This window comes from Brachypodium distachyon, chromosome 2 (assembly GCF_000005505.3).
Source record: "Brachypodium distachyon strain Bd21 chromosome 2, Brachypodium_distachyon_v3.0, whole genome shotgun sequence".
NCBI lineage: Eukaryota > Viridiplantae > Streptophyta > Magnoliopsida > Poales > Poaceae > Brachypodium > Brachypodium distachyon.
The window spans coordinates 56,173,214-56,196,001 of NC_016132.3; the positions used below are offsets into that span (position 1 = coordinate 56,173,214).

A 22,788-nucleotide genomic window follows, 5' to 3' on the forward strand; every position below is an offset into this window, starting at 1 on the left:
CCAGCCAGTGCCATTAACCCATTACCATTTGCGCATGCCCATTGGTTCGGCCTGCACATTACCCGTACTATACATACCGGCTGCATGCATGCAGTTGGCCTCTGGCGTATACCTACGTGGATATATACGTTCATGTCCAATGGCTCCGCGGTCGGCCCCACGATCTGCTCTGGCTGGCTAGCTAAAAGCTTTACCCGTGAGGCCGTGACTGGCCAATGCAGGTGCAGCCAAGCCCGCGACCACATGCACCTCGTCACGGGCGCAAATCAATCGGCGCTCGTATCCCCCGCACGCGCTATATATATATAGCCGGATATGGATCGTCCAAAACACATGACACTCCTGCATCCACACGAACACATCAAGACAAGCTAGCAGCTTAGCTGATCCAGCAAAACCCAAGATAATGGCCGGGAGCAGGAAGGGCGCCGCGCTGCTGGTGGTGGCGATGATGATATTGGCGTTGCTGGCGCTGGTGGCGTCGCCGGCGGCGGGGCTGAAGGTGTGCAACGTGGACAGGGACAGCGTGGTCAAGTGCTGCCGGCCGTACTGCGCGGTGGGGAGCACGGAGGAGAAGCCCAGTGAGCCGTGCTGCGCGGCGGTGCGGGGCGCCAACTTCAAGTGCCTCTGCCGCTACAAGGACTTGCTCTCCGCCGACATCGACGGCGACCGCGCCGTCCAGATCCCGTCCCAGTGCGGCATCCCCGGGGCGCCAACCTCCTGCTCTTAAATTAAAGCTTCACAGTTGCTGAATTAGCTGGCATGCGTGGGTTTGAGATTGTTGGTAATTAATTAAGCTAGCCCGGCCGGCTGAATAAAAAGATCTGGTCTTTTGCTGTTCCTTCAGGTACCACCGGCTGGTTCTAGTGCGTTCAGCTGGCTGCATGCTGATCGTGCATTATTCATATATCATGTGCATGCCTTGTGTAGTTTGTGTGTGCCTATGTGGGCTATGTATGGTCTTGATTTATTGTACTGTGTGTTGGTGTGTTCGTCTGCTTCGACTTTGTTGCAGTAGCAAAACATGCGTGGTATTTTCGTTACGGTTTGTTAACCCCTGGCGAATTTTTTATGGGCTTCAGATTACTTATCGATTTTCTTCAGATGTTTGTGCAGCCGATTCTGGATCGTGCGGCTAGAGACAGTCAGACACTTAGTTCGATCGATAGATTACTTGCTCCTCAATTATATCGATCGAGAAGCATTAGTTGTATGTTGCCGCTAGACCGTTACGCGCTTTCGGAGTGATTTTTGAAATATGTGCAAGAATTGCTAGATGACATATGAAACCCGTACTCGCTCCGTTGTTCTAACTCAAACTTCTTCAAGTTTCACCAAATTTAAGGAAAAAATCTACAAGATCTATAACAATATCAAATAAGTATATTGTGGAAATATATTTAATGATGGATAAGACTAACCTGGAGTTGTAGATGCTGGTAGATCTTTCTATAATTTGATCGAACTTAAAAAGTTCCATTAGTGTTTTTTAAATGACCTTTGGATAATTATATATTTGAATAAGATTTTATAGATAATCTTATATGGTCTAAAGGTTTTGGAAAGAAAACAAGTTAACTATATTGGTTGGAACTTGGAAGCTCCATGGTTTTATTATTGTCAAATTTTTGCAATGCATACTCATGTTAGTACATTGAGTTTGCATGCTGCAATGCATATTGCTATTAGCATTATCTTATTCAGAAATGTAAAGGTAAAACTATGTGTGGTTGGTCTATGGTCCAATATTTATATGATGCATAGTCACACTATAACAAATATCATGGTTACCAGAAAACAATAGGATCCATGAAAAAAAATAGAGAATAGAGATGTAGTAATAAAGAGATATAACACATGCATTCAATTCATTGCTGAGTGCTCACCATTATCCTCCTCTTTTGGAAACTACATGCGCGTAGAGCAACCGACAAATATGGAGTTATAAGAATAATGGTCACGGTATTTGAAGATCCGTATCGCCGAAGCAGAACGGCGAGACAACACAACGTCATGTGACCACACAACTTCCCGTGCAACGATGCTGATTTCCCATTTGACCGACTTGAGTGCATCGGGACTCAAGACCCTACCAATGTCTCAATGTTACCCGTGCACCGCAGTGGGAGCCGTGGCAATACAATGTTAAGAATGAAAAACACGTTTATATAGTTTAGTAACGAGCCTGCGAACACGGCCTTCTCAACAAGACATTATATATCCAAACGTAACGAACCAATATGCAAGATATAGTGTGGAACAAGATTTTGTCACATGATATTAGGGACACCAGATCGTAAAATACAGTACGTAAAAGAGTTACCAACACGGTAAGCATTAGTTGCATAAAAAGGACTTGTAGATCCGTACGCAGATCAAGTATCAAGTGGAGAGCAAGATGCCTTGTGAATTACTTGGACAAGGTAACCAACATGCACATATGCAGATGAAGTGATGAGAGTGCGATGCCTTAAAGTATTTGGCCAACGTCAAACCTATGTTGCTCATCTTTGTGAGGTGTGTAACTTTGATAAAAACCTTCATCTCAGGTGAAAAGTTGCTTCTGGAAATAAATTTAAGTTGATTATTAATTCTTTCAAGATAACAACATAGTTTTATTATTCTTATTAACTACAGAGGAAAGATCTCAAAACTATGTGTAGAGAGGATCAAATATAAAAAGTAAGTCCTTCCAAAATCTGACCATATTACCTAGGACAACTTTTCACATAAAAACCAAACCAACTAGTTTTTTGGAAGAAGGAGCCAGGCCCCGATTTCATTAATGAAATCAGCTAGTACAGAGTTCAAAAAAATAAAAGGCAGGTTTAGGTTTCCCACGAAGGGTTCACAGAACCCAGAACTAACCAACTCCTCGAACACATTGTCTACTGTTAAAGAAAAAATCTCAATCAGCAGTCAATTCTCCTCCGAAAAAGACTCCAACCATGCCGTGGGTGTAGCATCTCTGACGCCACAAGTTGCACCAGCTGCACACCCAGCTCCAGAATCTCCCTCGCCTCAGTTCTCTGCAAAATCGTCCAGTACTTCAACCAATAACAGAAAATAAAGACCAGATTAGCAGGGTCTCTAGGATAAGTAAACTTAAAACAAGCATCATTCCGCGTTCTCAAAATAGTCCAGCATAAAGCACTCACACCAACAGAAATTAAGTTTCTAAGCTTTAAAAGGAAGCTACAAATCCAACCATAAATCTGTTCCATGGAATCAGGAATGTTATTAAGCCCCGAAAGCACAACTAATCACTCCCCATAAAAATTTGTCTACCGAACATTTCAGAAAAAGATGATCAATGGTTTCATCTAAGCTACAGAAGACACAGTTCTTTGGTCCTTTCCAGCCTCGATGCAAAAGAGTGTCTCTAGTTAAAATGCTCTTCTTAATAACCAGCCACATAAATTTTTTAATTTTCAGAGCAACTTTAATTTTTCAGAACTTCCTATAAGGGAAGTCTACTTGTTTAGAAATAAGAACAGCATAAAGGGACTTGACAGAGAAAACACCTTTTTTTTATCTAAGATCCAGTAGCATTTATTAGGAGTATCAGAAACAGGTGTTGCATCACATAATTTGATCATATGTACAAGCATATCCCTACCTCCCCCCCCCCCCCCCCCCACACACACAAATATGACTTCTAAATTCAAAACAACCCCATCCTTCCTCTCTTACCATTGCAATAGTAATGAATTTCCTAGTGGACAAATTATATAATCTACTGAATTTATATTTGAGAGCAGTCTTACAAGCCCATACATCTTCCCAGAAAAGAGTTCTCCTACTATTTTTCTGCAGTACTTACAGAAAATGTCCTTAACTTCAAGTAAACCTAACCAGGATTGAGATTTCGAAGTTTTCGGATTGAACTCATGTATGGATTGTGTTCTAAGGTATTTATTCCTAATAAGGTTCTGCCAAAACCCCTCACTAGTCTCCAACCTCCATAACTATTTGCAAAGTAAACATATATTTTTACAATTCAGATCTACCACACCAAGTCCATCCTGATCCACCAAGTCCACCCTGATCTCTAGGTTGACAATCACAGGCCAAGCAACCAAATGATATCTTTTGACATTCTCCACCTCTTGCCACAGTAAACGTGCTCTAAAAAAATATATTCTCTTCAACACACTTTTGGGAATTCTAAAACATAGATAACATGTAGGAGGGAACATTCCTTAAACAAGAAGATAAAATATCAGTCTTCCTCCTAGAGAGAGAAATCTACCCTTCCAACTACTAAGTTTACTTTCCACCTTTTCCTCAGTGTTTTTCCAATCAGAGTTACTTAGAGATTTAAAATGTGAAGGCATTCCTAAGTATTTAAAAGGTATCTCCCCAATTTTACAAGTAAAGATCTCAGCATAGTCCAATTATCTTTCAATAGTTTGACCAAAACAAAAAATTTCACTTTTGTGGAAATTGATCTTTAAACCAGTGAGGTGTTCAAACATGCATAATAAAAATTTCAGATTTTTACCTCTTTGTAAGTCTCCATCAAAGAGAAAAATCGTATCGTCTGCATATTGTAACATATTAAGACCTCCTTCTATCAAATTAGTAATAACACCATTAATCAAGCCTTGTTCCTGTGCCCTGTTCACTAGGGCATTTAAAGCATCTTAACAATGTTAAAAAACATTGGGGAGAGAGGATCCCCCTGTCTCAAACCTTTCTTAGTTCTAAAGAAAAGGCCTAACGTATCATTAATTATTATGCCACACTACCACTAGTAACAAAACGAACTAGTTTAGCTGCCACATATATCCTTTTCAAAAATAGGAAGTATTAAAATCAACACAACAAATATTTAAGATGTTTACTCATGCAGATAATTAGATTGCTCGTTCGTGTCACCGATTTATGCACACAATCGGCATGACATCAAATCCTCTTTTTTTCTAAGATTTCTACTAAAAAATCCAGGTTCATATTATCATGCCTTTTCATAATCTAATTTAAGAATTAAACCAGGTTTTTTAGATCTACAGACTGAGTGGAGAACGTCATGAGCAATAATTACTCTATAGTATATGTACATGCCTTTAATAATCGCAAATTGATCGAGATAAATTAATATATCTAAAATAACCGAGACCCTAATAGTAAGAACTTTAGTAAAGATCTTAAAAATATCTAAAACACTAGAGCATCCGGTCAGTCTGGCCGACTCAAGATGATATTTGGTTGGTTATACGTACGCAAGATATTTGGGTGGTTCTACATACTCGTCAGATGCTGACCTCACGGACTAGACGCAAGAACTCTCCATTCGGTCGCGTTCACTTTAAACCACACAAGGTGATGTTGTACAATTCCCCACCACTTCATTGATACGATCGCACCAAAAAGATTATATATTACGCTGTTCCCGCTCACCCGTTGTGGTACGTACTCACTCCGTTCCATAAAGATTGGCACGGTTTTAAACTAGACCATCCGTTCCATAAAGATTGGTACGGTTTTGAATTAGCTACATATATGCCCATGAACACATCACATGTATATTTCCCTGATGACGATCGATCAGCTGACGATGGGCCGACGACGACGGCATGACGAGATCCCAGCCGCCGCCGCCACACAAATCTTGCATGCCCGGTCCGTGACTACTGTTCACTGCTCTCCTCTCAAGTCCTTTTAACGCAGAGGCAGACACTCAAGCACGCGACCACATGTACGTCGTCGTCACGGCCGCCGCGCAGGCTACTACTACGTACCGACGTACGTACATTCACCCACCACGCTATATGAAGACCGTGGCTATAGCTAGCTCGCCGTCGTTCAAACGTGACACACCTAGCTTGCAGACACACCTCCACGATAAATACAAGTGCCTTAAAATTATCTTAGCAACCTGATCCCCCGGCTTCGATCTCTAGGTATGGCCGGGAGCAGCAGGAAGGCGGCGGTGGCGTTGGCGGCGGGCCCGAAGATCTGCAACGTGGACAAGGGACGTGGTGACGTCGTGCCGGTCGTACTGCGCGGTGGGCGGCACGGAGGATAAGCCCAGCGAGCCGTGCTGCGCGGCGATGCGCGGCGTGGATTTCAGGTGCCTCTGCGCCATGAAAAGCTCGCTGGCCGCGCAGATCGATGCCGACCGCGCCGTGCAGGTCCCGTCCAAGTGCAGCGTCCGCGGTGCCCCCACCCCGTGTTAGCTAGCGCGCTCTAGCTCAGGAGTAATTCGAGTCAGCTGTGGTACGTTTCGCTAGTATTTCCGGCCGGTGTTCCGTTCTAGCTCGTGCGTCGTTCTGAAGTCTGAAACTTCTCTGATCCGGTCGATTTCTGCATGCATGCGTCTCTGTGGTTTTTGTACGTCGGCTTTGATGTACGTGTAATAGTTAGGTCTCTCTGCCTCGACTTCGTTCGTTGCAGTAATAAAACCTGTGCAATTGTGTTTACCCCTATGATTAAGGATTTTTCTGGGCTTTCACATTGCTGCATTTCTTATGATGTGTTGTGCGGCTGACTTGATAGGTCGGTTACGAATACCTGCTTGTCAAACATGTCGACTGCTTGATCTAACGCGATCCATGCGGGAGGAGCCAGATAGGAGAAGAAGGGGCCGGATGTGGAGAGCCGACTGCCGGGAAGGTGGGGAAACGTGGGAATGAGGGGGGGGCGATGGAATAGAAACAAAGACAAAAATGGAGCTTGCTTAGACCAAGAGCAACGTGGGAATGAGGAAAAGAAACAGCCAAAGTTTTTTCCATTTCCCGTGGCCGATTCTTTAGAAAGGCCAAACCTCATTAAGCAATGGGGCCATGCGAAGAAATTACATCCCATTAAGCAATGGGGCCGTGGGAAGAAATTACTCGCAGATGCACCCAAAGCATGGGCACCGACTCCCGGGCCCATGAGGGAACATGCAGCCCGAGAAGCAAAAGACCGATTTAAAGATGGAGTAAATTACAGAAAACCACCACGTTAGTGGCTCGACTTACAACGTGGTACCAGTTTTCGTTTTGGTTACTAAAAACCATCGGTTTCAGTTAACCCCTCCGTCGCTAGCGACTAAGCATGTTTCTGACCGTTCGGGAGCACATGTCGGGCCACCGTGTCCTCCAGCGCGGCGTCCAGCGTGGCACAGACCGACCGGGCCATATGGGTCGGTATCGTAACCCTAACCCGACCGGCTTGCCATTCATCTCCTCCATCTCTCCCCCCCCCCCCCTAGCTAATGGCGGAGGCGGCGGGCGCCCGATGGGTGGCATGACGGCGGGAACCAGGTCGTCCCCGATTGCAATGAGGCAGTACCCTCGACGGCGGCGGATGGGTGGTACGGTGGCGGCGACGACACAGTGAAGCGCACCCGCGAGGTCGCGGAGGCCCAACAATGGCGATTGGCGCGGGGAGAGCCCAATCCTCGGCAGTTTCAATGTCCTTTACGCAAGCAATGCACTGGACGGACACCCTCTTCGTCTCCGGGTAAGAAATTTATCCAATTTTATCCCCTTGAGCCATTAGGGTTTTGAGAGTAATCTGGCAGTCGCAATGGCGCTTAGTGTTGGCAGCTTTATGTGGGATTTGTAGGCATAATTCTTTGTCTCGTCGATTTGTAGAATTGATGATGAAGTTTGGACCGTCAGTATGCATTTTAGTTGCGGCCAGAATTTGAAAAGAGATTTGGGCATTTCAGATGTGACTTTTATGAATCTAGTAGGACTGATGGAGAGCTGTGGTTATGGTCGAAATGACTTCATGTATTATGAGAAAAAAGTAGGGAAGAGATTGGCAGGTTTAGAGCTTATTGACAACAATTGTAAGGTGCAGAACATGTTGAGTCTTTATAAAGAAAAGAAGAGGGTTGCATTGACTGTTATGAAGGGGAAGAATGGGGAATCTCCAATTGGCAAAGCCATATCATTTTACTCTTCCATGTCCATTAATGGAAGAAGGACTCCAAAGGCTAAGAAGAAGCTCATTGTAGATAAGCATGAGCCGGTGCACATAGACTTGGAAAGGGAAGAAGGACAGAAGGAAGAACAAAATTCAGAACCAGTACACATAGACTTGGAAGAGGAAGGATTGCAAAATGCAGACCATAATTCAGAACCAGTGCACATAGACTTGGAAGATGAAGCAGGCCATAATGCAGAAACAAATGAAGGAGCAGTGAAACTTAATGAGGCTGACTGGAGTATGTTTGATGAGCCAATGCAGACAGTATATCCTACCCAAGAGAGTGTGAACTATGTTCTGGTACCTGACCCAATGCAGACAGTATATTCCCAACAGGTTGAAGATACTGAAGATGATTTATGTTATGCTGATACCCATGTAGAAGAAGACCATTTTGAAGTAGAGAGTGACCAAGAAGGTGATGTCAATATGGAGGAAGAGAATGAAGGTGATGCTTCTAGTGATGAGTCAACTGACAGTGAATACAATCCAGAGAATGAAGAATTAGAACAGACCCAAGAAGACCTGGAATTGAAAGAGTTAATTGCTGAAATGAATAGAGAGAAAGATGACCCCTTGCTGCACTGTGAAGGGGACACAGATGTTGAAGACATATTTGAGCCTGATCCAGAAGAAGAGATAGAGCATGAAGAGCCCAAACAGAAGAAGGCCAAGAGAAAAGAACCTACAAGGAGGGCACACTCTGAACCAGAAGTCATAATTGAGCCAGATTTCCTCCCATCAAGAGATGAAGAGAATAATGATGAGCCTGTAGATGTGAAAGATGAAGATGGTGCAGAGGGGTTGAGTTTTGTACTGCCAGAGGGTAGAAAAAGTAGGGGTAAGAAGCTAACCAACAAGATGTGGTACAATGAGAAGAGAAAAAACCCACAAGATCAGTTATGTTTGAAAATGTGTTTTGTTGATGTCTACCAGTTTAGAGATGCCTTAAAGTTGTGGAGAGGTACAGCTCCTCCTACAGCAACAGGAAGAGGTGCAGCTCCATCTCCAATGGGGAGAGGTGCAGCTCCTCCTCCAGCAACAGGAAGAGGTGCAGCTCCATCTCCAATGGGGAGAGGTGCAGTTCCTCCTTCAATGGGGAGAGGTGCAGCTCCAATGGCAAGAGGTGTAGCTCCAGTCGGAAGAAGGTCATTTAATGCACCAAGGTATTCTGCTGCTCAAAATCTTGTATCAAAGCTTCTACCAACTAGAGGCAGAGGGAGGATGTGGAGTTATTTGACTGCCAGTGGGAGGGTTTACAACAAAGATGTCAACAGTGAAGATGGAACTTCTGGTGCTGCTCCGGGGACAAGTTCAGGCCAAGAATGATCAATGAAGATGGAAGTTCAGTATCATTTTGTTTCTTAACCTGTATGCGGATCTGTATGGAACTATGCTTCTGTAATTTTGTGTTAGCAACTGTGATGGGAACTATGTGTTTGTAACTATGTGCTGGGAAGAGTACTCTGCTGGGCACTATGTGCTGGGAAGTTTAATTGATGCACTATGTTTGGAATTGTGCTGTCAAACTTTGCTGTCAAACTGTGCTGTTCAAACTGTGTTGTAACCATGTGCTGGGAAGTTTAATTGATGCACAACATGATGTGTTAGATGACAAATTTGACAATGAAATTTAAATATCATAGGGAATTCAAATTAAAATAGTGCATACTCCATTGCAGAACCATATCATAGGGAATTCAAATTCAAATAGTGCATTACATGACCATATCATAGGAAATTCAAATAGTGCATTACAAATACTAAGGAATTACAAAGCATACAACAACTCTAACATTAGCAGTTCTACAGCAACTGAAGTCTTAGCACTTCATCAATACTACTTGCTGCCATTTCTTCATTCAACAAGGGTTCATGCCTGCTGAATATGGGACTGATCCATCGACAACACCAACATAGCAATCAAACTCATGTAGGCGAGTGATATCTGGAGATCCATGTGCTCCACCATAGTCAGTATAATCTTCATCTGAATCTTCGTCTGAGTGATCCACAGGAAAGATTGTTGTACCATCAGTAATCAAAGGAGCCCTATCTATAACCTCATGCACATGAACAATCACATCGAAAGTCACTGTGCGACGTCTATCCGGCTGCTCCCAACCATTATTGAAATACTCTAGCGAGGCCAGGGTCTCTTCGTCATCTGCTCCATCGTCAATTGGCAGTTGCATAGGCTCAGGAATTTCTACCTTCAACTTCTTGGGAATTTTTGAGGGATTCTTCATCCATGCACTCAACTTGACGCATCTCAGGTCAATCGGCGTCATCATCTCCACGAACTCGCCCCCGATTGAGTTAACTACTCTACTCATGAAAGTAGGCTCTGCCGCATCCTCCGGCAGCCCATCAAAACTAAGCACAGTTTTGAAGCAGAGGTCAGATTGCTCGCCACCAAAAGCCCGGCACCACCGACGGAATCGCAAAGTGCATCCGCAACAGCGCAACAACCTTGATTGGTACAACACATTCGTGCAGTCTTCCTCTGAATCGAATCGAAGCAAGAAATGGCCGGCAGGATGACTCACCTTCCCACAGACGCCCCCCACGATTCCGCCACCTTTCACCACGGCCTGCACTATATCGCTCAGCTTCACTGTCGTTGGCGTCGGGTTCCCTGGTCCACGATGGATGCTCGCCACCAGAGCTCGGCCTCGGAGCCAAGCTTCGTTAGCTTCCATGGTGAGAGTACGGGCAACAACAATGTGCCCCGTCTCCGGCCTCAGCTCGGGCTCCCCATGCCGGTACAGCTCGTGGAAGCGTCGGCTGCTCGGGATGTGGCCCGACATTGCCCAACCCGCGCAGATCTAGGGTTCCGCCTGCAACTTCCGCCTGAGAGTTCGTGAAGTGGACGGAGGTGGAAGAAGACGAGAGTGAAAGAGAGAAGGACATGGTCCGGCTCGACCATCTGCGAATATAGCCGGTCGGTATGTGCCATGCTGGACGGCGCGCTGGAGGACACGGTGGCCCGACATGCGGGCCCGAACGGTCAGAAACATGCTTAGTCGCTAGCAACGGAGGGGTTAACTGAAACCGGTGGTTTTTTGTAACCAAACGAATACTGGTACCAAGTTGAAACCCTAGTCAGTAATGTGGTGATTTTCTGTAATTTACTCTTTAAAGATGCTATGGGACGCACTTGTCTTTCTTCGTCGGGTCATGGTGCGCCATGGGTGCCATTGGAGGTTCTCATGGCTCGAAAGAATGCTGCCGAGGAGAGCCTACACGTGCTCTGGATGCAGGTATGGTATCCAGTGACCCAATGGGTCTTCTCGGCCCATTCCCATCCATCTCCCATTGGGTCGACTGGACCACTTTGTAGTTTGTACATGCCATCTCTCCATACCGCATGACCTGGTCGACTGGCCGAGCCTTGGCCCAATACAAAAACCAAAATACGTGCATGCTTTAGCGCTGTGGGAGCTTGCCTGAAGGGAGATGCTTGATAGAGCCTTGGTCAGTTGGTTGGACCAAATGCAGCCAACAAACAACTCCCCACGCGCGCACTGTAAGAACGTGATCTCGTAACCAGAGAAACGAAGATTACGCATTTCTTCTTAGTTTGTTTTTTGACGTTTTGCATATGTTTCTAGTCGAGTGTATTCTTGCATATGTCTTTAGCTGATGTCCTTAGCTCGGTGTACCAGTACATCCTTGGGATCCGTGGGGCTCAAACACAAGTCCCCCTCAGCACGACAATGTGCTGACTAGTGAAATATATTCGGTAGATCCTGGCAGGGCAATGATTTTTACACGCTGAATGCTTTTCGGCCAACAGCATGTCCTGACTTGGAGAACCAGCAGCATGCAGTGCCCCTTTGATTATCGATCAGATTGGACCAAATCTTGAGCCGATTGGAGTCTCGTGACTACCAGCATCTCCCGGTGGTACTGGCAAGTTGGCAACTGGTTAACTGCTCGGAGACTGAAAGCAACAAGCGCCGAACACAATCCAGATGGCCGTATCCAAGGCCAACTAGTACTACATCTTCAAGGGAAAGAGATGAGAAGACGAACATACACATAAACAATGTGACCAACGCACCGCAGGGCGCAGGCCCAGAGCTTCCGAGAATTTGCTCTCTGCAGGAAATCGCCAGACTGCGCACGGTACGGCTCTGGATGTTATCCCAAAATCCAGATGCAGCCCACGCCGTCGGGTTGGAGGAGGAGTGGCATTCATGAACAGAGCAAGAACTAGGGAAAGAGAAATGCAGAATCCAGGCACCTCCGCCACACCACTTTCTCACCCGAAATGCAGAGTCCAAAGCTACTTTCCCAGTGCCCACCCTCTGGAAACATACCCCTTACATGCTCATTGCTCAGAGATGACACGCCGTACCTGTATGGCTGTGCCTGTGCTTCTCCTTGTCTTTCATCACCATGACCATCCCAAGCACAGGCTGCACAGCAAGTTCCTTGAAGCATGTTCTTTCACTCAATATAAGTTTACTATTGACGCCTAGGTAAGCGTGCTCTTTCACTGAATAAGTTTCCCGCTCAGATTTCGCGCACTGTATTTGATTGGCACAAATAATTGCCCCCTCATTCTACATGCCATGGCTCTGCAGAACAAAAGGAACAAAAAGGGGGTGAGCTAATTTAATAGGGGGCTAATGAATCATAGTATTTGACTTCTTACGTTCAAAATAAGACGCAGAGAAGCACATGTGTAAGAGCAGACAAGGTGATGCGATGTAAAACAATATAAGGACGGCCCCGCCTTGCTAAGTTTCAGACGCCTCTGCTATCCCGTGTGCGCGTGCATACGAGAGAGCTGAGCCACCTGGTGGTCACGCAGTCCCCACTGCTCCCCTCTCCATATCATTGTCTGCATGGTATGGCACAGGGATGTGCATACATATGCTAGGCAAGAGCAGAGCCACGGGGGCAGGTACGCACTCACAACTACACAAGAGCTCTTGCAGAATTGCACCAGTCTTCCAAATCTGCAATCTATATAGCCTCTAGCATTTGCTACCTTAAGCTGTTTCTCTAATCCAAGCAGACTACCATCCTCCCATTTCCTATCCGTCTACCCATTTGAAGAAGGGTTATGGCCAGTGGTTGCCCCACAACTACCTCAAGCTCCCTTCTCTTCTTCTTCCTCCTCTCTTGCATGCTTATCAGCCATGCTCTTTGCAACCAAGGTTACCATGGCAGCACCTCAGGTTTCACTTCTTTGTTATGAATACTGAGTGGTTTGTGTCTATTCTTTCTTTAGTCTGCATACCTGAACTATTTATTCACTTGTTTCACTTCAATGTGTTGTACAGATGCAGATTATGAGGAACAACATTACCAGGGACTGCCTGAAGAACATATAGACTTGCAAGAGAACATGAAGGTACATATCCCATCTAGTTAGCACCAAGTGTTTTTCTTATGACTGCTAGCACTTTATAAATAATAACATTACTTATTCTTCACCAATCTATATGTCTGTGAAAAACGTTCTTTGTAAATGTCAACTTGCTTCAAATGCTATACATGTATATGGAGTTTTTGACAGGAGAAAAATGATTCCAGCTAGCAACTCCACCATGTAAAACAAACTGGTACGAGGATATCGTAGCCACTAGCACTACTATTGCTCCTACAGTAGTAGTGAAATCTAAGAACAAGAGCAAAGTAATACGAATACCCAAGTTAATTAGGAAAATAGGGCCCCATGACATCAACATCTGAAAGCAACAATAACTAATATGATGTTCACATGCTTCACATCAGGGTCCAAACAAGGAGAAACTGCCCAAGTATGCAAGGAGAATGCTGATTGGTTCAATAGCTCCAATATGCACGTACAACGAGTGCAGGGGTTGTAGATTCAAGTGTACGGCGGAGCAAGTTCCGGTGGACGCAAATGACCCTATGAATAGTGCCTACCATTACAAGTGTGTCTGCCACAGGTGATCACTAATAATTATTAGGAGTTTCTATGTTATGATATTTCTTGGTAGAGAGTAGTAGTTCTTCATTTTTCCTCTTTTTTTCCTTCTATTCTCTTTCTCTGTTAAAAGGGCTTCACTTTTTCCTTCTTCTTTCTTACAAGAGGTTAGCTAGTAGCAAACTGGAGGGGCATTTTGTACTTTAAGATGTTTGGCTCAGTTTGTGAACTAGTAATTTTGGGAGAAAAATGGACTGAAATTTTGAAATCCGAAGAGCAGCTTAGTTGTGCAGATGAACAGTTACTTCTTAACCTACGGCAAAAGCATCGTGTCTATAAACAGACCTGCATGAACCATGAAGTCTTCTGCTTGAACAGCCTTAGAGCTGCAGACTGGAAATGTGTATAAATGCTGTAAATATTCTTCTGTTCGACCTGAAGTTGACAGTATCTTCTCTCCACCCTGGGCATCTTCAGTTTTCATGGGATTTCGTGCCATTTCTCTTTCCATGGTAACAAGTTAACAACCACCTATACAAGGGAGCAGTAGATTCGTCCAGACAAATCATGGAAGAAAGTTCATGATGACTAAGGGCAAGCAAAAAAGAAGACTTCTGTGTAGAACTGCAGACTGCACTCCTTAAGCAGAGCAGCCTTCTTTTTTTACGTCAACCGAACATATATTTCTGAGTATAAACATATGCTCATTCACATCTCTAAATTAAGAACTCTAATTGCGTAAGTGCACTATATTTTCTGACACAAAACTTGTACCGTGGGTAATAAAGACTCCAGTACGAAACAGAGCATTTATTTTGCAACACAGAGCCTGCAGGGTGCCTCATATGCATTCAACAACAGAACAGTGGAAGATTTGTCTCGATAGGAAATATTGGTTAGCTACTCTTTTACTGGAAGTGTAAGGACACTTATACACAACGGGACACCCTAGACCTAGAGCAGCTCATTCATATCAAAGGGCACTGTATGCTGTGATGTTCAGGCATCGCTTTCCGTTGGCAAAAATTGCTCTCCTTAAACCTTTTTCCGGTCAAATTGATTACTAATAGGGATGAAACGGATCCTGCAAATGTCCCGCTTCTAATCCAACCTCCAAATCAATTAGCAAATCAGTTAAGCGGAACAAGCAGGATCCCACTTGCATCCCTAATTACAATGCCTGAACCACTGCTCATCCTACATTCAGGTTCTACTTTTGTGTGGACATAGTTAGCTACAGAGCTGGCGTGAATTACTAACAAGATGACTGTCACACAGTTACCTGCAGAACCATGTTTTACTTTGGCAAGTCCATTTGACCCATGGGCAACAAAAGATTGTTCTCTGCTAGTGCAAGGTACTGCATCAAGCAGAGCTCATCAGAATCTAGTGTTTTACCCAATACCAAGAGGTTAAGACATGAACTTCTAAAAAGTAAGCATGCAAAAAAACTCTTGTAAGTCTTCCGAAATTGAAGGCATGTAGCTTAATCATGCCTTTTTGAACAGTATTCAGTTAATCGTATCTAAAGACAGTGGCAGACTCATATCATGTAAATGCTGTCCCACACATTAAAAAGGGCAATTTATGAGTAACATGTTTGAACTTCATGATTTCGAAACCAACAAAAACAAAGAATTACCGTGAAGAGCTGAAGATAGCAAGTTTACCATTTGCTTTAGTGCAGCTTCAAATAGCTTTGGCACCAGCACGTAGATGTCCTCAAAAGACAAAGAGAAAAAGAAAGATCAATCCAGTGGCATTATGAGAGACATACGGTGAGAGGAATAAAAAGCTGCCATTCAGCGGCCCTAGTGCTACCTTTTGGCGGTAGAAGTTGGTCACCATTTTCTTAAGAAAACAAGAAGTGGTCATAGTTGCTCCCTGTGAGGTGGTCCTGCATGCAAGGAACAAGGCATTCACATGGAACTAAGCAGGAGAATCCATCTCGAGCTATTTTCTTTTGCATGGCACAAGATGCCTGCCTTGGACCCAACATAGTACTCCCTCCGTCCCAAAATAAGTGACATGGAATTGTATAGATTCTTGCCCTTCTTGAGTGAGGAAGGAACTGATTTCCGGTTTTCGGGAATTGAATCCGGTGCTACTTTTTGGTACAAATCCACGTCACTTATTTTGGGACGGAGGGAGTATGATATACGGGTCATGCACAAAAGGTCAAGTGACTACAGTAGTGAACAACATGGCCCTGCAGGCTGCTGCTCCTTCAAATCTCCATAGTGCAAACCATTCCTAACGTCATTATATTCTAATCTAAACTAGAGCATGCTTCTAGATCGGGAGCATACATGACACCAAAAACAGGGCCAGCCATGGTCATCCAAGAAAATGTCTACTGTCAGGACATCAGATATTCAGAACACTTTTATAATGTGGAAAACAGTGAATTTGAAATAAACCCAAAGAGAACCTTGGTTCAGTCTTTGCAGTTTTTATGCTTAGATGGGAACTTCCTGCATTATCAAGATCAAATTCCATTTCTGGTTCAACAATAGTTACTAACAAAATATAGAAAGTAGATGGGAATAAGTGGCTACATACTATCTCGAAGATTCGATTTATTGCATACTATCTGGATGATTTCAGCTTTCAATATGAGCTTGGTTTGTCTTCATTCTGACCAACGCTACGATGATTCAAAGACTTCTTGATCAGGACCAAACTTGTGGTTAAGCCTGAAATAATATTGGAAACCTCGTAAGAATCAACTGGTAGCCTGAAACTTTTTGTTATCCACTAAAACTGGATGAGAGAAGGAGCAAATCAGGAAGCTCAAATAGAGCTTCTTTGTCACCAATCATGCTTATCATAGGTGAACTATGAAAACTGATATTATTTACACCAGCAAGTAAGGCAATCAAAATGAAAAGAATGGACACTCCAGGGATCTGAGATCTGTCTTTGCAATGCAACCAACTCAAGCAGAATGAATACAAAGAATTGAATGGACTACTCTGCAACTAACTAGGCACCTGTTTAACTGGTAAACTGATAGCACTTCGGATGTAGCTCGCTTCCATCTACCAGGTGTGATTTTTTATCATGTTGCTATCGCCAAAGTCCTTTAGGAAATAAGCCAGAGAGTTCCAAGCAAACACTTCATGTTCCTGAAAGGCTGAAACCGAGGAGCCTGAGAAATATTCAGGATAATTTGCTTAAATTTAACCCCAAAAAAAGGCAATAAAGTCAATACCTGTTTTTCTTATAAGGAAACTCACGTTTGCAAATGTTCATCATGCCAAGCAGCTTCAGAAAGAGAGGTTTGGGCACAGCAGAGTTTTCCAGAGCTCCTTGTCCACCAGCATCGCAGTACTGCATGCCTCGATTGTTAAAGCAACAGGCATCATGCCGAAGGATTCAACTCATTTGGTGCACAAGAAAGCAATCAAATAGATGCTACCATGTTCGATAAATTCTGCAGCATCAAGTGAACTTCATCCTTACAAGAATGTGAACTGCCTCCATTCACAAACTCATGCGTTTGTCCATCCACCTCAATAACACTCCGTCCAATATCTTTCTTCATCCCTTCAGCACTCATCAATCTCCTAATCCTAAAGACACCATCCCACATTCCTTCATCAGCATAGATATTGGACAGAAGAACATAGACTCCAAAGTCATCTGCTCCAAGACTCGCTAGACGTTCAACCGACAACTCAGCTAGCTCAACACACCTATGGCTTCGGCAAGCGGCCAGGAGAGATCCCCATAATTCCGGAGTTGGTTCCATGGGCATTGTCTCTATGGCATGCCTAGCATGATCCAGATGTCCAGCACGGCCAAGAAGATCAACCAATGCACCATAGTGTTCAACCTTAGGATCCATCCCAAAATCCTTCCTCATTCGATGGAATATCCCCAAACCCTCTGAGATCAACCCAGCATGTGTGCAAGCAGTCAACACAGCTAGTACACTAAGATCATCAATTGGTGCTCCTTCAGCCTCCATCTGGTAGAAAAGCTTGACAGCATGAAGTCCGCAACTATGAGTTCCAAGCCCAATAATCATCACATTCCAAGTAACTACGCTCTTGTCAGGCATGCTTTCAAAGATCAACTTTCCAAGATCCAAGCGGCCACATTTCATGTACATATCTATCAATGCTGTCTGCACCACAACATCAAACAAAACCTTCTTCTTCTCCAAGTAAGAGTGTAGCCACCTGCCTTGTTCCAGAGCTCCCAGCTGCGCACAAGCCGTGAAAGCCCCAACCGCAGCGACCCTATCAGGCTTGATACCGCACCTCAGCATCCTTTGAAAAAGTTCCAAAGCCTCCGAAGGCTCCCCACACCTGACATACCCATCAACAACGATGCTCCATGAGATCACATTCCTCTCAGGCATCTCCTCGAACAGCGCCCTCGCCTCATCCATCCTCCCCTGCCTAGCATATCCATCGATCATCGAGCACCAGCACACTAAATCCCTGTTGGGCGTTTCATCAAACAACTCCCGCGCACGGTCTACACCTCCAGACCGCTTCCCATAGGCATCAATCATGGTGGCCCAGGAGAACGCATCCCTAAGAGGCATTCCGTCGAACAGCTCCTGCGCAAGCTCCAACTCCCCACAGGCAACGTACCCCGCCACCATGGAGTTCCACGAAACGAGGTCCCGCGCGCCGTGATCGAACACCTTCCGCCCAGACCGGCAGTCCCCGATCCTGCAGTAGAAGCTGACGAGCGCGTTCCTCGTGAACAGGTCACCATCCATCCCCGTCCTGACGGCCTCGGCGTGCACCGGTAGCCCGAGGACCCCGCAGGCGCACGCCTTGAGGACGGCGGGGAAGGTGTAGGCGTCGGGTTCCACCGCGGCACGGCGCATGCAAGCGAAGTAGGCGAGGGCATTGCGGGGGCTGGCGGGGGCGTGGAGGCGGATGAGGGTGTTCCAGGGGAAGGCGTCGCGGGAGGCGGGACCCGGGAGGAGGCGGGCGAAGACGGCGTCGGCGTGGGAAACTGCGGAGGCCGAGGCGAGGGCGAGGAGGAGGAGGTTGGAGAGGCGGAGCGGGGAGGCGGCGAGGTGGCCGGAGGTGAGGAGGAGGGCGTGGCATTGGAGCGCGTGGGAGGCGGAGGTGCAGGCGCGGAGGCGGGAGAGGAGGAACGACAGCGCGAGGGGAGGCGAAGGAGACATGCTTGGCCTGGAAATTTTGAAACGACATGCATGACTCTCTGTCTCGTTCAGTTCAGTGGCACGATCAAGTAACGTCGTTCCGCCGCGTACGTGTCTCGTGTCCTTGTCAAAGGCGTCGGCGTCTCGCGTATGTGCACAGGGATCCCGCCAAACCAAACAGGTCGTAGACTGGAAACAACAGCACTTGCCAATTTGCCATGCTCGTGCATTCAAAACTCGCACGAAATTACCCGGGAACACCGGGCTCGGACGTACGGCAGCGGCGCACCCGGCCCCTGGTTCCAGAGCAATCACCTGGGGCTCGCATGTATACCCTGGAAATAGCACACGCGCAGCGCAACGCGCGCACTGCACGGCGCGTGCATGCAGGTTATCGATCGCTCGCCAGCCAGCCAAGGGACGACGACGACGTACGCACGCACGCCCCTCCGTCTCCGATCGGTCTTCCTCGCGCGCGCGCGTGCGGCCGGCGCCGGTCAACCCACGTCCAGAGCCCAGCCATGGCATCCTCCCCTCGCCGCGGCCATGCCGTCGTCGTCCTCCTCCTCCTGCTCGCGTGCCATGCGCCGTCCGCGGCCGCCGACGACAGAGATTTCGACGACGACAAGCCGGCCAAGTTCCCCGACTGCGACAACCACTTCCAGAAGGTGCATAAATCGAGGAAAACAAACCAATCTCGATCGAGTTCAGCTGATTACCGATCCATGGCATGGGTGGGTGCAGGTGAAGGTGAAGTACTGGGTGGGCGGCGAAGAGCAGAGCGCGCTCACGGGGGTCACGGCGCGGTTCGGCCGGTTGCTGCCGGACACGACGGCCGCGGCCCAGAAGCTCCCGGCCGTCGTCCCGACCCCCAAGAACGGCTGCGCCAAGTCGTCCGCCTCGCTGGCCGGCTCCGTCGCCCTGGCGGAGCGCGGGGTCTGCACCTTCTTCGAGAAGGCCAAGACGATCGAGTCCAGCGGCGCCGCCGCCATGATCGTCGTCAACGACATGAACGGTCCGTCAGCCACGGCTTGCAGCATCGATTATTAGAGAATTTGAACCGACTGGCTGACTGACTTATCAGTGGAGCTGCATATGTTGCGTGTTGTTGGTTGTTGTTGGCAGACTTGTCGAAGATGGCGTGCACCCCGGAGGACAAGATCTCCCGCATCGACATCCCGGTCGTCATGGTGTCCAAGGCTGCTGGAGCCAAGTTCACCTCGGCCATGGAAGGAGGGGCAAAGGGTGAGAGACCGGCCTCATCATTTGATCCGGTTTATCTGTCTGTTTCATGTGGATTCTTCTGATCATCAATTTCTCCGGGCAACTAATCGTTTGTGTATATAGTGGCCATTCTGTTGTACTCGCCGACCAAGGGGCCGTTCGACGGCGCCATACCTTTCCTCTGGCTCATGGCCGTCAGCATCACCGCCTGCGCCGCCGTTTGGACCGTCGTCGTGGTCGGCGAAGAGGTAAACAAAAAGGAAAAAACAGAGTATATCCATAGTCATGTCGATTGCATTTCTAGATTTCTATTGAATCAATCACGCTACTCTCTTATGTGTTTGACTGTTGGTGTGTGTGTGTGTGTCTAGCCTAAGAAGCCTCCCACTACAGAGGTTGTAGATCAAGAAGCTGCCGAGCCCGACGTCGTGGAGCTGCAGACCAAGACCGCGCTGGTGTTCGTCGTCACGTCGTCCTGCGTCCTGCTCTTCCTCTTCTTCTTCAGCTCCATCTGGTCCGCCTGGTTAATGGTCGTGCTCTTCTGTATCGGTGGCCTTCAGGTAGTACAAATTACTCTTAACTTTGTCCGCTTGATTAATTGATTACGTCAATGGTTTCGTCTCTTTCCTCTGATGGCTGCTGTGCAAATATCCTTCAGGGCTTGCACTTTGTCACGGCGACTCTCATTATGAGGTATGTGTGGCCATGCATTGAAACTTAAATGTCTCGCTCGCTCTCCCCCTCTTCTCAGCTGATGCTTGAACTGATCTGGACAGAGTATGCTCCGGGTGCCGGGATTCGAAGGTGAAGCTTCCGGTCGTCGGGAACGTGACGGTCGTGACGCTCGTCGTCTTGCCGATAGCCCTGTTCATCGTCGTCATGTGGGCTGTTCATCAGAGCTCGCCCTTCGCTTGGGCTGGTCAGAACCTCCTGGTACATATGTGATGTGTTTTATGTTCCTAGAAGTGCTTGTCCAGAGTTTTTCAGCGGAAGAAACGTGGGCTGAAATTCAGAGTTTGCCTTTTACATGCTTATCAACTAGAAGGTTCTTCTCTGTTTCTCTGCAGGGCATCTGTATGATGATCCTCGTGTTGCAAGTCGTGCAAATGCCGAACATAAAAGTAAGATAATCGACCGCTGTCATGGACATTTTACTTTGGATTAAAAGTTCAGCCGATGTTGGTCATTGTCAGAAACTTTGGTACTACAGACCTTTCTGATGTGCTAATTGTGACCATTTTCAATCAGGTCGCGTCGGCGCTTCTTATCAGCGCGTTCCTGTACGACATATTCTGGGTGTTCATATCGCCCTTAATATTCAAGAAGAGCGTCATGATCACGGTAAAAAACCTATCCCCTGATTGCCAAATCCCGGTGAAGATCCAACAGTAATGAATGCGTGCGTGTTGTAGGTTGCCAAGGGTAACGAGGATGGGCCGAGCCTCCCCATGGTTCTCAAGATGCCCAAGTATTTCGACCCGTGGAATGGCTACGACATGATCGGATTCGGGGACATCCTTTTCCCAGGACTCCTCGTGGCCTTCAGTTTCAGGTAAAAACCCAGAAACGGCCAGCCGGTCTCTGAATCCAACTTACTCCATGACTCCTCTATTTTTTATGCGATTTACAGTACCAACTGCTGTTCTCGAGCTTGCAGATATGATAGGACACACGGGAAGGATCTGACCGGCGGTTACTTCCTGTACCTGATGATCGGCTACGCCTTCGGTACGTAAACACGAACGCAACCTCTCTCCGTTCTCTGAAGTAAGAACTCGACATTTGTCGTTGTTGAATTGCAGGCTTGACATGCACGTACGTTGGGCTGCACCTGATGGGCAGCGGCCAGCCAGCGTTGCTCTACCTTGTCCCTTCAACGCTAGGTAGAGTACACCCCAACTTCAGTGTACTGCTGGCATCGCATCCTTGCAGAAGCCCTCGAGCTCTTGAAACTGGGTTAACATAACTCATTTCTTGTTGTGAAATCGTGCAGGAACCATCGTGGCGCTGGGCGCCCAGAGAGGGGAGCTCAGCCAGCTCTGGAACGCCAAGGCTTAGCTTGTGAAGTGCTCCTCGTTGACAGAGCCTTGGTTGGTTTGCAAATTGCAAGCCCTTGTCTGAGTAGAGATTGTTAATTGTTTGATCTGATGGCTGTTGGTAGCACGTGCCAGGCCATCAGCATGAACCATGTGCCAGGCCAGCGACCATCCAGCGTTGAAAATGCTACACGTGGTCGCTCTGTGAGGCTAGAGATTTCCATGTTAATTTATAGAAGAAAATGTGAAGATCTAGGACGATTATTTTCGTGGGTCCATGCGGATTAATCATGTATACGGTGTTATTATATAGCTGCTGCTGTTGTATAAGTTTTGTCCACTGATAATAAGCAGTGGAATTGTATATAACTTTTTTAGATAATTGGAAATTTTATTTGAAACAGTTTTTAGGGAATGTCATCATGGTTGATTTTATTATAGCAAACCGAGTTACATCATCCCTGATTACACTCATCAAGAAGTCGGAGGGTCCGACTGCCACACACCAAGGGCCATCGGTCTTACTAGCTAAAACATGTGCTACCATATTAGACTCTCTA

General features: G+C 46.5%; 4 protein-coding genes across 20 annotated transcripts; 3 read left to right on the plus strand and 1 right to left on the minus strand.

Annotated features, from left to right (window-relative positions):
- Positions 1 to 316: 316 nt before the first annotated feature.
- LOC100835620 (putative lipid-transfer protein DIR1) lies at positions 317 to 1,054 on the plus strand. Its single transcript, XM_003564856.4, has one exon. It carries the CDS (start codon positions 407 to 409, stop codon positions 728 to 730), a length of 324 nt encoding a protein of 107 aa, XP_003564904.1. The 5' UTR covers positions 317 to 406; the 3' UTR covers positions 731 to 1,054.
- A 10,477-nt stretch (positions 1,055 to 11,531) lies between these two features.
- On the minus strand, positions 11,532 to 19,014 carry LOC100836234 (pentatricopeptide repeat-containing protein At3g29230). Of its 16 annotated transcripts, none has more exons than XM_024460194.1 (7): positions 17,049 to 19,014; positions 16,828 to 16,970; positions 16,397 to 16,530; positions 15,656 to 15,731; positions 15,477 to 15,555; positions 14,180 to 14,365; positions 11,532 to 12,512 (listed from the first exon to the last, which is right to left on the minus strand). In XM_024460194.1, the coding sequence occupies exon 1, from the start codon at positions 18,987 to 18,989 to the stop codon at positions 17,241 to 17,243; it is 1,749 nt and encodes a 582-aa protein (XP_024315962.1). In that variant the 5' UTR covers positions 18,990 to 19,014; the 3' UTR covers positions 11,532 to 12,512; positions 14,180 to 14,365; positions 15,477 to 15,555; positions 15,656 to 15,731; positions 16,397 to 16,530; positions 16,828 to 16,970; positions 17,049 to 17,240. The 16 variants fall into 16 exon arrangements, with proteins under 16 accessions (XP_024315962.1, XP_024315964.1, XP_014753627.1 ...); XM_024460196.1 differs by adding an exon at positions 15,117 to 15,194 and having other exon boundaries at positions 15,656 to 16,530; XM_014898141.2 differs by having other exon boundaries at positions 15,477 to 15,731.
- LOC100835926 lies at positions 12,697 to 14,126 on the plus strand. Of its 2 annotated transcripts, XM_010234429.3 has the most exons (4): positions 12,697 to 12,841; positions 12,956 to 13,118; positions 13,224 to 13,294; positions 13,678 to 14,126. In XM_010234429.3, exons 2-4 carry the CDS (start codon positions 13,004 to 13,006, stop codon positions 13,858 to 13,860), a joined length of 369 nt encoding a protein of 122 aa, XP_010232731.1. In that variant the 5' UTR covers positions 12,697 to 12,841; positions 12,956 to 13,003; the 3' UTR covers positions 13,861 to 14,126. The 2 variants fall into 2 exon arrangements, with proteins under 2 accessions (XP_010232731.1, XP_024315966.1); XM_024460198.1 differs by having other exon boundaries at positions 12,720 to 13,118.
- A 380-nt stretch (positions 19,015 to 19,394) lies between the features above and the next one.
- Positions 19,395 to 22,666, plus strand: LOC100836850 (signal peptide peptidase-like 3). Its single transcript, XM_003564860.3, has 13 exons — positions 19,395 to 19,636; positions 19,713 to 19,983; positions 20,094 to 20,213; positions 20,316 to 20,440; positions 20,564 to 20,752; positions 20,851 to 20,885; positions 20,969 to 21,125; positions 21,260 to 21,313; positions 21,441 to 21,533; positions 21,605 to 21,744; positions 21,850 to 21,920; positions 21,995 to 22,075; positions 22,186 to 22,666. The coding sequence occupies exons 1-13, from the start codon at positions 19,490 to 19,492 to the stop codon at positions 22,248 to 22,250; spliced, it is 1,548 nt and encodes a 515-aa protein (XP_003564908.1). The 5' UTR covers positions 19,395 to 19,489; the 3' UTR covers positions 22,251 to 22,666.
- Positions 22,667 to 22,788: the final 122 nt, after the last annotated feature.